The following is a 15,231-nucleotide window of genomic DNA, read 5'->3' on the forward strand; positions in this document are numbered from 1 at the left end:
ATAGGACGTGGATGTAACAGCTGATGAGTAGCAGCTGTTGATGTGACGTCCTGTATTCACATCATGAACATCGAACATTACTGATGTGAAACCAGACACACATCTTGTTCACATGGATAACAGTTTTTCCCTGATGACAAACGCCCATAACTAGTCAGCTACGCGAATCTGTTGAGCTTGTAGCTTTGCTTACTGTTTCTACTCGTGACCATCAAACGATTGAAGCGATTGTGTATATATTTCGTTGAGCGTTATCGTCTGGAGACTATTATATCTCACAGTCCCTGAACCCTACTGTCCTTGAACCCTATTTTCCATACTGTCCACCCTCTCTGCAATGATATAGTCTTAAATGAGGCAAGTCACGGAAAGCGTTTTGTTGCTTTTAAGTGCAACAATTTAGCAACAACGTGTTCAAATTGCAAGGGTATTGCAATGCTTATGGGTGCTGGAAATCGTCCATCTTTTAGTGTTCTGTTTGTGGTCAAAACATGAAATAATAACATGGGGCATGTATCAATGAATATATATCTTTATTCCTGTCCATTTCCTCCATACACAACTGTCTAATCTAAGCATGTGTAAACTTGTTTCAGTTACCAATATTGCAAACATAGCAATTATGATATAACTATAAAAATTGGTCCCAGGATGACAATGAAAATGAGCGAAATACAAAAATCGCCGTTTTGAAATGTTCCGTTTATGATAACTAATATGCGTGATGTACATATGACTTAAAGTTCCAAACTGTAGATTCCATTTCTTACTATACACATTATGCACAGTGCTGAAGAACATATTTCTTTCATCAATTTGAGATGACAATTTCTAGTACCTTTATTAACACTGTCTGGAACTCCGAGTCTGGTAGCAGCTTCCCTGATGGAGCTTGTTACCGCCACAACATCAGTCCACCCATTAAATTAAATCGCACTTAAAGTTGGTCCAAAGGAAAAACACCCGTCAAGTCACGGCGATGAGTCCTAAACCTCACAGCAATTTCATTCATAGAGACGCCCATAGACTATGAACTTCACATGAAATGAGTCAATGAGTCAGTGATGGTTGGTCTCTTGCAAAATCGCTAAAATCAGCCACATCGTCTGTGTGAAAGGCGAGAAGCAATGTCTTAGATGTTTGGATGCTTTAAGTGCTGGTTACTATATGAGATTGCTGTTTTCACTGTTTCTCGTCGCTTGTGATCATCCTCATTTTTCCCATGTTCATACCAGCTTGACTTGCGTGTTGATTCGTTCCCATCTGAAGTCCAATGACATTTTGGCCAGCCTTTAACTGTTCCTCTGAGAAGTCACGCTTATTTTCCTTTGATTCCTTTGGTCCGTGTCCAGCCTGAAATGATTAAACACATTTTTACACAAGTTGCATTGACAAGATTCATGTCAAATATGCGACCCAAATTAAGTTTGTATCCCATGTACCAAGTTACCCGACCTCCCATCTTTCCTGTTGTTCTAGGTTTGATACTTCCAGTCTCTTGCTGCCAAAGCAGCACTCAACAAATCTTCTCAACACCACTTCTTATTCTATATTCTGATTACAAAGCTAGCGTTAGAACCTACACCCGTGCTCTGATGCAGAAGTGGGACACCCAAGTAGGTATAAATAAATTACATGAAGTAAAACCGTATATTGGTTGGGCTGTCAGTCCAGATTTGAAGAGGGTATTTTGCCACGATGTCGTATTGGCCACACAAAATATTCTCATGCATACCTTTTAAAAGTTGAGGAGCCTCCGTTTTGTATCCCTTGTGATGTGAGAGTCACGGTTAAGCATACCCTGCTTGACTGTGTTGAATTCTCCATCACAAGAGATAAATATTTCAATGTCAAAACTGTTATGGATCTTTTTACCAACGTTAGTTATCATTTAATTATTGTTTTGTTTTTAAAGAAATTGATTTCATGACGGAATTTTTATTATTATGTCCTGTAGATAGTTTCATTTTAATTATTGGTAGTTTAGATTAGTAACTAGAATTCTTAGTGGCTGTACCCTCAAAGGGGGTTGAAGTATTGTACATTTATTGTCCTCCTGAGAGGGTACGTAACTCCAAAAACTTCCAAGTCTTTGTGAACTTACCAAGCTTTTTAATCGTAGCATTCTTTTGTCTTAATTGTGGCTAACTTCTCCAACAATAGCTAGTAAGGAATGGTGTAAATCCAACTAGGTTCCATGTAGGTAGCAAAGGTACTCTAAGTCCATGGTCTCTAGTATGGTGATCTACCTTCTGTTGTGATCTACCTTTTGTTGTTGTCGATCTATAGCCTGTTTTATGTTGTATTGTCTAAATAGTGATATTAGTTTTAACTTTCCATGCTAGTTTTAATTCCAATTGTGATATTCTAGTTGTTTCACTGTCCTTCGCTGACAGAATTTTACAACATGCATATATTTCATTTAAGTGTTAAATGTTCTCGTCACGATATTGCCGATGTGACGTTATATATTAACTCACTCACTCACTTCCAGTCTCTTGTTTGGCATTGGAAGTGTCCGAGCACTACCAAGAACACAGTCCTTCTCATACCCTATGAAATGCAGAAGGTTATAGGTTGGGGAAATCTACACTTTCTAAGAGCCCGTCCTGGTATAAGCTGCATTTGGTGTCGCTTGAAGTCTGCAAAGACTATGAGCCGATGGTGAACTTAACCAGCCCCGGGTGTTAGGATCACCCGAACCCTCGATTAAACGTTCATTTTTGTATGCTGTAAATAATAGTATTTTCTGATTAAAATCAAGTATTAGTGTCCCTACCTTCCTTCCTACCGACTGCAGACAAATGACGACCTGGTTGAGATTGACTCGTTCCGTGAGGTCAACAGACTGGAATATCTCTGTTTCTTTAACACCCATTTGCTTGAAGACCTCTAGTGCCAGCTGTATAAGTTCCATCTGTTTGAAACTCATTGTGGAAGGAGTAAGCTTCTTAGCTGGAATGCTCCCGGGCTTCAGGACATTGGCGAGTCTGAAAGTCACAAAAGGAGACCATAAAGAAGTTGTTATAATGACAATTTTTAAGCCAACAATATACATTCACTGGTATCAATGACATTACGAACCTAAAAGAACCATGAATAACACTGTTATACACATTCATCTGGTTTGCTGGAACACAACCATGGAACATCATTATGCTTATCTTTATGTTGTTTTTTAACTTTGTCTATACGAATGCACTCCACAGATTATTTTATTTTATGAATCCATAAAATATAGAAACTAAATATAGAAATATAGAAGCAGAAACTAAAATTTAGAAGCTATGAGCTTACGAAGCTACTGCGCATAGTTATGGTTCTTGTGATTTGTTGTTTTACACCACAACATTCCAGCTATTTGACGCTTTTATGTTAATGATTAGGTCTGGAGCAGGTAATCCAGTGACTGACATCATGAGCATCAGCATGTACAATTGGGATCCGATCCCGACTAGCATGGAATGGTGAAGACGTATTCTTGCCCATCTTCACCTAGGGTGGTTTTCGAGACTTTATTTGGGCAAACCGGGATTTATATTCACAATCACAGGTTTTTAACATGCCCAAGGGACACAACTCCGCACAACTAATTACTGTGACTACTTTGTTCACCCGTGGATGCAAACCGATAAACCCGGTTACTACTAGCAAACGTGATTACACTTGTCTATAATAGTTTAAATGTATCAATGTGCAATAATCCTCACTTTGCAAGAATAACTCCGTTCTTCAGCGTTTCCTGGAAGTTGTCCATATCTCCTGACGTGCAGAACGACTCACCGGTCATGGAAGAGACCCACTTGAGCATCTCACAGGCCAAGTCAACGTCATACTTCTTGTTAATCTGAGAATCAAATATTTGTATTAGATATATACAGTTCCATAACATTGACTGACTGACTGACTGACTGACTGACTGAGTTTAGTATTACGCCACACAGAGCAACATTTAAGCTATGTGGCGGCGGTCTGTAAGTAATCCAGTCTGGATCAGACAGTCAAGTGATCAACAGAATGAGCATCGACCTGCATAAGTGTGAATCGATGACACACCAAGTCCGCGAACCTGACAACCCGATGTCGTTAGTCGTTTCTTACAAGCAGGACTTACTGAAGATCAGTTCTCTATTAACAATAGCACGTCGTACAAATGGAAAGTGCACCAGTGCAAATATCGCTGCATGTGGTCCAGTGTATTATCACGGTATTTTGCACGTCATTTGATCTTGTGCGTAAGGTATGAAAGACGTACCAACAGACAGGGATTCATAGCCAACATTAGTGACATCATTCAACAATTTTGGTTTTCTTAGAGAGCATTTGTGATCAATGCATTTTCCTAAGGGGAGCGCAAAATGATTGATTTGTATTTTTCAGGTTCAACAATTAAAGTATTACATGCTGACTTCATGAAACTATAACATAATGATTCATACAGAAAGAATGACACACGTATGGAAATGTCAGTATGAATCGTATGCTCCATAACGATCTCTTACATCTTTATTAGTCCTGACAAGCCGATTGCTTTTCATACGTTTATGGAACTCGCTAATAAACGCGACATAATCTTTTTGACAAATCCAGAAGCTAGAAATGTTCTGTGTAATCTCTATTACAATGTGAAACTGTGAACTGACACAAACGATGTGTTTCGTTAGTTTTACTTCCATCTGTCTGTACAGTATGTCATTACAGGAGTATATATGCCTATCCATATGATGAACACATGTCGGTTTGCGTCGCGCTAGGCAATTAAGAGAATAAAGCGAGAAGTTCCTTGTTGAACCTTTGACGCTGAGTTTGGACAAGGCTAAATGGACCTGTCATGGGCCCAAGACGACATGTCTGAACAAGCATGACATTAGCTGTTTCCTCTTGTGTACCTCACTGAGCGGCAAAGTAAATACAGAAACAGCCCCTCACCCGACCAGAGCAAATAGCAGAAGAAGCCCATGATTCTACAGGGATGGGCTGAAGCCGGTTTACATTTTCAGTCTCAAATTATCTGACCTAACTGACAAACATTTGGAACGTCAAAACACGTTGCTTGTTAAAATGTAGACCAATGCTAAGTCTCTGCATACATAGAATTCAGATTGTGATAAATAAACCTATTAAAACTGAAAAAGACCCCCAGAGAAACCAGAGATTCAGAACCTGGGGAAATCTAGACTTTGTTCATTTGGGACTTATCATTGCAGTGGGAACCAGGCTGTATGGGAAATGCTATGGTTCAGAGACTGTGAGACTAGTTAAAATGAAACATCGGAATGTTACCAATCTTTAGTTAGTATCATTCATTGATTGTGTGAGATATTTCAAGATTTTCCTGTGAGTTTATTATCCGGTGTTCATTAATCCTGATCGATAATATTCTGCACAAATTTCTCAGTTTCAACAAACCATTTTAAAAGCCAAAAGGGACAATTACACTAATGGGTTATCTTGTACATGATCCAGGTCAACCCATATGAGTGAAATCTAACTTCCCCGCTGGACCACAGCTACGTGATAAACGTTAAGGGATGAGGATGATGTTGTGTTGCTAGGATTGGATTTCCCAATTTGGGACGTTTCCAGAGATTCCTGAGCTGAGGGATTATCCTGTAATCTGCAGTCGGAGAGATCAGCAGACTGTGCGTCTGTTGATGTCGAAAATGGCCATTTACCCTGCTTGCCGAAGACCAACACAACACATCCCCTGACCTGACTAGGAACCAATGACCTGTTTCTGATCAAGAGTTATTGATTTGGACATCTGGCCTCCGCACCGTTTTAGGTCGACCAGATCTTCTGTTCACTATAGAAACAACATAAGGCACTCTCGGAACTGATTCGAGATTCTCACAATTAAATCTGCGTCAACCTACTTTCAGTCTGATAATGTATGTACAGTAATTATTCTTGTCGCAAAATGACGACAGTTCTATGGTGATTGTCCATGACAGAGACCCGTGATGACTCTGATATTGATCACCTACAAGGTATAGTGAATGATTCACTGATGGGCTGATGACAGAATAGAGCAATAGGTTGTTCCGTCTGAAAAACGCAGGAGGGTAATCGAATGAAACACTTCATTGTTTGGATGGAGTCATTCTACGGGAAATGTTAGATTAAATTAGGTCTAGTTTGGAAACATTCACTTTCAAGCAAGTACATTTGGATTCCAAACAAGGTGTAATCACTTGGCTCGAGTCATCTTTCAACCGGACACATTCACATATGTAAATGAGGTTTACTTTGGAAATACAGTCAAATACAGAAGAGTCGAATCTCTGGGAAACCAGGTAATAAATTCGACTTACCGATGTATTCGAGACATAGGTATGCCCATGCTGGTAGAATAAATGGTCAGGACAAACAGCTACTCCGATTCCAGTATTACGTAACGGAATCGAGTTACACTGCACCTTATGAAATTCACTACATTTGGATTGTAAACCATGTTTGACTGGTGTGCATTAAACGTTTTACATGTTCACCGTCCCTTCATCAATGTGTATACACATATGTCAGTGAACATGACCCGTGCTTAATTACACCCCATGGCAACAGAACACACATGAAACGTCACTGAATCTCATTTAACCAGTGCACGATAACACGATATAATGAGTTGAAAGTGTTCACACCAACCTCTGTGACTATCCCTCACAAACAAACATCCCTCTTTGAAGGACACGAAAGCAAGTTATCGGGTTAATAGCATTAACCCTGTTAGTTTTACGGTTTTGAAAATGAAATGAATTTGTAAGTTAAATGTTGCCTGTTGCGGGTCATTTAACTCTCGCTGGAATGAGAGATCACTGGAATAAGAGCGGCTGAACACCACTCTAAACATGACGTGTCAGCTTGTATGATGGTTCGAAGTGATTCACCTATACTAACAATTAACCTCTGAAATGAACATACTTTACTGAAAAACGTTCATAGTTCTAAAAAAATAATAAAATGAAATGGGGCCCTGAGACTTTCTTCATTCCCTGAAACTAAGGGAATCTAGACTTGCCACTTTTTCTAGACTTGCATGGGTTTTCTTGGATATATTTGCTTCACTGTCTGTACGACAGACCTTAATATGGGATATTTTGAAGTGATTCACCTTAACATGGGATATTCCGTGGTGATTCACCTGGATATGGGATATTTTGAAGTGATTCACCTTAACATGGGATATTCCGTGGTGATTCACCTGGATATGGTATATTTTGAAGTGATTCACCTTAACATAGGATATTCCGTGGTGATTCACCTGGATATGGGATATTTTGAAGTGATTCACCTTAACATGGGATATTCCGTGGTGATTCACCTTGATATGGGATATTTTGAAGTGATTCACCTTAACATGGGATATTCCGTGGTGATTCACCTGGATATGGTATATTTTGAAGTGATTCGGGTCTTATACGTTTGCAATGTTCTTGAAACCGATCACCAATGGTATCGATCCTATACTGAAAAAGAGTACAATTCTCAGTGCAACGGGGGTTTCGTCTTTACTAGGTGATGTCCATGCTATTTTGTACAAGAATTACATCAAACATCCCTCAACCCCGTCCTCTGAATTATGAACCAAACATACATGAACAGGAGATGTATCTCTAGACCCCTTTTTATTGTTTCATAATTACAATTTAAGAAAACGTTTATTTTCTGTAAAGTGTGTTCATTTCAGAGACTATCTGTTAGTCTAACTGTATGAAAATGTTTTTCTCTGAAACATTATCACCGTTAAGACAACGTTGACACATCAGGTAATATTTGCAGTCCAGTACTTTTCCTCATTAATTCCATCAAAAACACATACTTCCACATATATCAAGTGTTCCCAGCCACCACTGTTAACATCGTTGTTCTGTGACACACCAGAACTAAGACTGGACAAAAACTGGTGCTTCACATGAACTAGGGTTACACCATGTCAACCAAATACACATCCGCATGGAATGGTACAACTGTAAATAACAATAGATTTCGTACTTTAAAAGAATACGGAAGTCAAATTCACATCATGCTATGGCGTGGATATGTAAATGATTCTGAAACGTCGACTACAAACGGAACTGAGTCAAGTATTTCCTGGTCGAAAACACAACCCCGAAAGGTCATTGTTACAGATGTTTACAAGTTACTTTCGTGGATTATCAAAATGATTATCGGAACCGAAAGCAATATAATGTAACCTGATATTCTCCGCGTTTATATATTTAGCTAATCCTTCTAGTCGAGCCTATAAGAGTGCTCCTCTATAGCGCTCATGAGTAGCTGACTGTATTTGTCTACTTGACCGAAGGAAGCCGTCAACTTAACACATGATATGGGACACCCGCAGATTACTATCAAGGTTTAAGCGACACACCCTTTTGAAGACCTTTCGACTGATACTAGCTTGCATTATTGGACGTCCTGTAGTTTTATAACACACTCTACAATTTCTTCGATAAACGTTTCTGTATGCATGGTTTATGGTGGTATCTGTTTACACAAATAAATCGGCGCTGGAACGCCACAAATTTAACCCATTCTCTGCGGGAGCGGTGTGATTACCAAAGAGTTAAAGCCCTGGTAGACCAACTCCTAGTCTCTGAATTGAACATATTTTTATAGAAAAACAGTACTAAATTATAGTTATAAAATATCATAACAAGGAGCCCAGAGACTGTCCACTTTCAGAATTTCTCATCACCCCGAGGGCCCGGATTTGATTGATTTCAACATGAGAGAGACGTGTCAAGTAAATTTTTATATTCCATTATTTTGTGATAACAACAACATCAAACTCACCATGATATCCCTATTACGTTGCCACCTGTGTAAATAAATATTCTTTTCAAGACATAGCTATTTGACGACTGCTAGAAGATAAGATGTATTACACTGCTATTCTTCAAGATACCACAACTTCCTTACTAATTATCTTACTCTTTTCGGCATGTTCCCATGCATATTTATTGCAAATCCGTGTTTTAAAAACTCACTGTTCACTAATACTATATAACACGTGGTCGTGCATTCGGCATTTTCAGCAGGGCCTTTTCAGCATAGCCTGATGTTGTATAGATCCTAGTGAACTGTATGATCTGTTATTGAAAGGCATGGGGGTGGAATTCATTCGCGCGTTCAAAGGTAGTTAACCCCACAGTAGCTAAGCGATGTGAACGGCATTACTGTCACTGATTTACACATTGTCGGTACAGCAGAAACGCCCCCGACTTGACAGTACAGCCACGGGAAACTAGAGATGAGTAAGAGACTAGGAGTGTGACTGTATGGTGGCTATTGTGTTAAAGAAGTAGGTGAGAGCGCTGGAGGTTGGGGTTAGGCAAGGTTAATAACTCTGTCCTACACATTTAACTATTCAAACAAAAAGGTTTAGGTCATATGTGATTGTAATGCATCGTGTATACTGCAAAAATTAGTTTCAGTATAAAATAGGCATAAAATGTCCTCATACCACGCTTTAAAACTAAAATAAATTGAAGCCTTAAGCTCTTGATTCCTACAATACTGTGCACACAACATGCTGGAATCGACGAGTCGAGCATGCTAAACTTCTTTTTGAAGAGTCTTTACATTTGGCTCAGCGTGAACATTTCACTAGCCAGTATGCCACGAATTATGCAGCTATGTTTAACACAAAGACACTGAATGATGTTCCCAAGGCAGACAGCCACGAGGTGATGTTCCCATGGCAGACAGCCACAAGGTGTTCAGTGAGTAGGTAGACAATCGGGTCAACATGCACTCTACATCGACGCCCGTAGGCGGTCGGTTACATGTAGCATAGCTGTCACACATACACAAATTTGTTCTCATATTTGAGAGAGTGTGAGGGTTTATTTTCACAATGTCACGAAACGTGCCACCAGAAATGGGCTCAACACATTGTACCCATCTTGGAAATCGAACCCGAATCCTCAGTTTGAACAGCAAACGCTTTATACAGCAGGGTATTCTACTGCCACCTGTTATAAGATTCATGATAACCTATAGATCTTAGCAGTCGCCAAAAGGACACCAAACGTTTCTCAGAAAGTATAAATATATCAACGTGCAATGTTATTTGTGTACACGTTATGCGCTCTTGTCAAACAAAGGATTCGTGGTCAAACAATTATCATTCCACCATTGATAAGGTTGAACAAACATCAGTTGAATAGTTCGTTAATGACACAGCGAGGGTGACAGAAGCACAAAGGTGGATTCCTACTGCCAGTACCTGTGACCTTTGGACGTTTAACGATGAACATTCTTTCAACGATAAGCTGAGTCTGTCATACAGACCCTGAAGCTATCCAAGAAAGCCCACGCAAGTCTAGAAAATATGGCAAGTCTAGATTTCCACAGCTTCTGAAAATGAAGAATATCTCAGGGCTCCTTTATTTTTTGACTATTGGTAAGTTTTATGTAAAATATGTTGTTTTCAGAGACTAGTTGCAAAAGATTGTATGCTACATATAGTGTGACCATGTGACACTGAATGTCAGGGTTAGATTCCCAACATGAACGTAATGTGTGATATCCCTTCACCTTTCTATTGCTGGAATATTGCAAAACAAGCACCTGCTCACCCACTTAGACTAACGCTTGGTGTCTGAATAAATATGACTATCAATTTAATACAGGGCGTCATCTAAATTGAAAAGGTGCGGAAATCTAGACTTGCTTCATTAAGGGCGAACGAGCGGTACAGAAGATTATATGGTTCACGGATTGTGAGACAGGCTATCGCTAACATGCTGAAACATACACGTTTAATATATCTACTGGAATTGATAAACGATAAGGTCTTAATGGTGATTCGCACAGCACTTCCAGTACTCATAAATGAACCTTTATCATACCCCAAAAGATAACCTCGTGATATACTCATCTACAGATATAACTACAAGAGATGAGAACCAGGGAGAGGCTCAACAACATTTGTTGTTAATAGTATGTGGGCACAACATAATAAGCATCAACACTTTTGCAGCTATTCGCATGACGCATATTTTGTTAAAAGGAGATCATGCTTATTAAATCTAATAGGAATGTTTATAATTCAGCAGTAGATCTGCAAATGTATGTCGCACCCCATGGTGACACAAACTTGGAACTTGCTCAGTGAAAATGCGAGATTTGAACCCATGAATCTGGGTCGGAAGGGACGCAACCACTGTCCACGGAACGGTCGAGGTAGCAACTGATGTTAACTAGAAAGACGTCTTGGGAAAAAACATTTGGCACAGTAATGTACAGAATGTGAGACTCTCTCTCATAAGCACTAATCAAGGGTGCAAATAGGTTACCTGAGCAAACAGTGGATGGTCACTCATGCGCCAGCGAAGTTTAAGGGTTAACGAGGTATGACCGTGCTTCTGAGTGTTGTATAATATTTCCCAGTGCGTAACAAAGGGAGAGACTGCTAAAATATATCTTTAGCGTTAAGGTGGTTTTAATGCTATTCAGAGTCATATGTCAAACAGGAGACGTCATAACTCAACTATCTGAGTGTCATTTGGATGTTATTATAAGCAGTTGCTATTTAAACTGTAGGTGTGTCCCGTTTCACCTTTCGAATATTCGAAAGTCATGCAAATGAATCAGTTTACTTAACGTTTTGTTTTAAGCTGTTCGATTGTCCTCCTTAACACTTCAGATCGTTCAAATCAATTTTCTAGAAGAAAATGTGTAAACAGTGTGTTGGTTCACAGGTTAAGAGCCACGTTATTGAAAGGTCCCTCGAATCGCTCTGGGATACAGACGGTGTTGATAACAGCTGGGTATGAATGTACAACTCTCTCTCAGTGTCTGACCCACATAAAATGCCTGCCACCTGTGAAACTGGCACATGTAGTTTAAATTCAGAAATTTATGCCATACAATCTGAGCTGTCTTTCCTTCAACTACATAACCACACTGCACACAAACAGAATACCTGTTGAGTCCTCTTTTTAAAAAAAAAACATGAGAGAATATCATACCTTGTCCTGGGTCTCGGCACTGAGGCCTGATTTTGTTGCCCGATATGCCATCTTTCCTACGTGTAAATATCCAAATGACTTGCAGCTAAGTCGATCAGAAATTGACTGGACGTCACAGCGCAAAAGTATCGTCTGCTCTGGTGTCTCTCGCGCCGAGTCGGGCTAAATGTACAGACGACAATTTAGGCGCGCCAATGATTCATCAACAGTCACGTGACTAAACGTGGGCCAGGCGGTGAAGGAACACTGGGAGGAGTCCCCTCTACAGAAAGACGTCGCAGAGTGAGATATTTCAATGCAGGCTCAAGTTGAATAGCACGGTGAGAAAACAAACCGTCACTGCTTCTAGAGGGTTCGACCGCGCGCGGGTCACAAGAATTTCCGCTGGCGTAGATATTCTCCATTTATGGTATTATTGCAGTTTCCGATCGATGTGACCACGCCTGTTATTGATTCCCGGGTTAATTGGACAACGATTTATCTCAGTAGAAACGCGTCATCACATTTATCTCATATTTCAGTATTATCTCACGTAAGGCCCAAAATATTCGTTTTAACAGCTAGTTTTGGCTGCGGTCATTAACCCATGAGGTGTTAAGTGCACTATATGTTTCAGGAGGCAAGCGTGTGTTTGTAAATTTATCTACCTGTGAATGACCAACTGACACTCTTTCACATGTAGTCATAAGCTTTATGTATTTGTGTTACATTATAAAGAGATAAATAGTACAGATGTACTTTTCTAATACCGAAAACATATTAAATTCAGTAGAATATTTTGTGACAACAGACTTGCACAAATCTGTAAGGAAATAATTACAAGTCTCTAAGGAAGTGATTAATAGTTTAAATCCTAATCCGTAAAAGTTGTAACTAAGGTTCAAGTAATCATACTAGAGAATTGGCTTCTTCTACGCATGGCTACTGTAAGAATATAATTGCCATACAAACATGCCACAATCTTTCCTAATAACAAATACAACAGGCGAGATTAACTTTTACATATTGTCGATTTGTACATATCTACAGCTACCTGTTTATAAAACGATTACTGTATCACCACATTGATTAGCGATGCTAATTATTTGTTAAGCATCCTATGCTTCAGTTTTGATTTCCAGAGATAATCTTTTGTCGTAAGCGTCATCCTAGACTTGCACAAGTCTCTTAGGTAAGAATTGATATTGTAAATGATATTTTCTTTATAAAAAATCAAACAACAGCTACTGAGGTCCTTGTACTGTCCGTGTATCTAGACTTGCCTCTTCTAAAGACAGAATTACTATACATTCATGGGGTCAGCTTTCAGCACAGCCTTAGAGCAAGGCAAGTGACACCAACTTAAATTCTCATGATGATATTCAGTATGGTTTAATTATGTGCATGGCAGACTATCCTTCGGATGTCCCACCCGGTGGAATGTTAATCCTTGTACTTTCAGATGATGAAAGTCTACTGCAAGTGATGATGCACTATTGTTTACAAGTAAACACCCAACACTTTTGTTACATGGCTATCAGTGAACACCCTATCTCACACTACAGTCACGCGAGTCATTAGACCAACGTTACATTGTCAACGCCCATTAGGAAATGATAATGTATCATGGATGGTCTATCATCCTACATGACTGAACGTGAATGAACCTACTTCTCTGGATGAAGACACACCAACAATGAACTGCAGACACATGTACTTGCATCATCGCATGCCACGTAACAAAACCTTTTCTCTCACTTCCACGACTTACCCAACGGTCTCTTTCCGATTAACATTCTGTTCCCGGTATTCTCATCCAAGGGGCGGTCGGGTAGCCTAGTGGTTAAAGCATTCGCCCGTCACTCCAAAGAGTTCGATTCCCACTTGGGTAAAATGTGTGGGGTACCGTGATATAGCTGAAATGTTGCTAGAAGTGGCTCAAAGCCATGCTGACTCAGACCTTGACATTCCAACTCTCCAACATGCCATTCTTACAATAGCTACTTATTCGCATTCTCCTTCCTCATCCCAAAGCAACCTCTCATTTCATCGCCTTTTACATCCTTACGCTCTTTACAGTATATCGTTCTCACTTTCGTGATTTTTTCCTATCCCATATACCACTTTCCCTGCATTCATGTGCACCCATGTCCACTTTAGAGTCTCTTTTCACTCTCTTAAACTGACTCTCATTCACATCGGACCATTCCTGCTTGTTTCAACCTTCTGTCATTATGATTTACACTCCCTCTACAGTTTGTGATCGCTTTTACATTTACCAATGCATCTTCTCTCTCTATGCCCCACTCTCTGTGTTCTATCTATCGTTCTCTCTCTCCTCTCACCTCTCTCATTCTTTCTCCTGACCTTGACTTCGTGAAACATTTTGAATACAGGCGATTTGAACAATTTGTAATAAAATGCCACAGCAACTAATGAATGTTTCTATTTTAGTTAGTTACCCGTACAGAATATAGTTACGTATAAAGATGATGGCAGCTAGGTACTTTCTTGATGAAGACAATGCGCTGCAGAGATGAGGCTGCCTATTATGCATAAAAGGCCTTGCAGTGAATGGAATGTTTGCCGTGACATCCCTGTCACATTGTCGCGAACTTGGGCATGTTTATCCAAATCATGTCCCATAATACATCCACGTAATGTTACCGTATGTACACACACGTTAGCAGTGTTGTGTAACGAGTCATTTTTACGAAGACCTCTTGATGACCAAAGGAGAGACAAAAAAAACGGGTTTTACAATACTTTGCTGTAACTATAACATATATTTTCAGCGAAACATTAATTGTCATTAGATTAACAAACTTTATTGTTGCAAGGGCCACAGAACACTGTGTTCTACGTTATTGTTCTGTGTTTGTGATATTGTTTAATTTCAAGTCGTAGATAAAGGACTAAGAATTTAGTAATTTGAAAATGTCTACATGACTTCAAACCCACCCAAATATCACACAAGCCGCTTATTAAAATGTCGGGCTTATCTACGGATATTTAAGAGGTTTAGATCTAATCGATTTATGGCTTACAAGCTGACGACATAATTCAGATTATAAGTATTAGCATATGTGTAGCATGTGATATTTTTTTTTACCTCCCGTCCAACTGACGTTGTGACCTTTTGACGCCTAAAATATCCCAGTTAATCTTTTCACTTCGGTTCATGCATCAAGTGACAGAGAGGTAATGAAATTATATGTGCATATTTTTGCCAGGTCACGTCCACTGTGAAAAGTGACCAGAGCACAGACCCGAC

General features: G+C 39.5%; 1 protein-coding gene across 1 annotated transcript; it reads right to left on the reverse strand.

Moving 5' to 3' along the window:
• Window positions 1–519: 519 nt before the first annotated feature.
• Window positions 520–12,367, reverse strand: LOC137286147 (transgelin-2-like). The gene is made up of 4 exons (XM_067817822.1): window positions 11,979–12,367; window positions 3,711–3,847; window positions 2,780–2,990; window positions 520–1,353 (listed from the first exon to the last, which is right to left on the reverse strand). Exons 1-4 carry the CDS (start codon window positions 12,027–12,029, stop codon window positions 1,183–1,185), a joined length of 570 nt encoding a protein of 189 aa, XP_067673923.1. The 5' UTR covers window positions 12,030–12,367; the 3' UTR covers window positions 520–1,182.
• Between the last annotated feature and the right edge of the window lie 2,864 nt (window positions 12,368–15,231).

Source organism: Haliotis asinina, chromosome 6 (assembly GCF_037392515.1).
Source record: "Haliotis asinina isolate JCU_RB_2024 chromosome 6, JCU_Hal_asi_v2, whole genome shotgun sequence".
NCBI lineage: Eukaryota > Metazoa > Mollusca > Gastropoda > Lepetellida > Haliotidae > Haliotis > Haliotis asinina.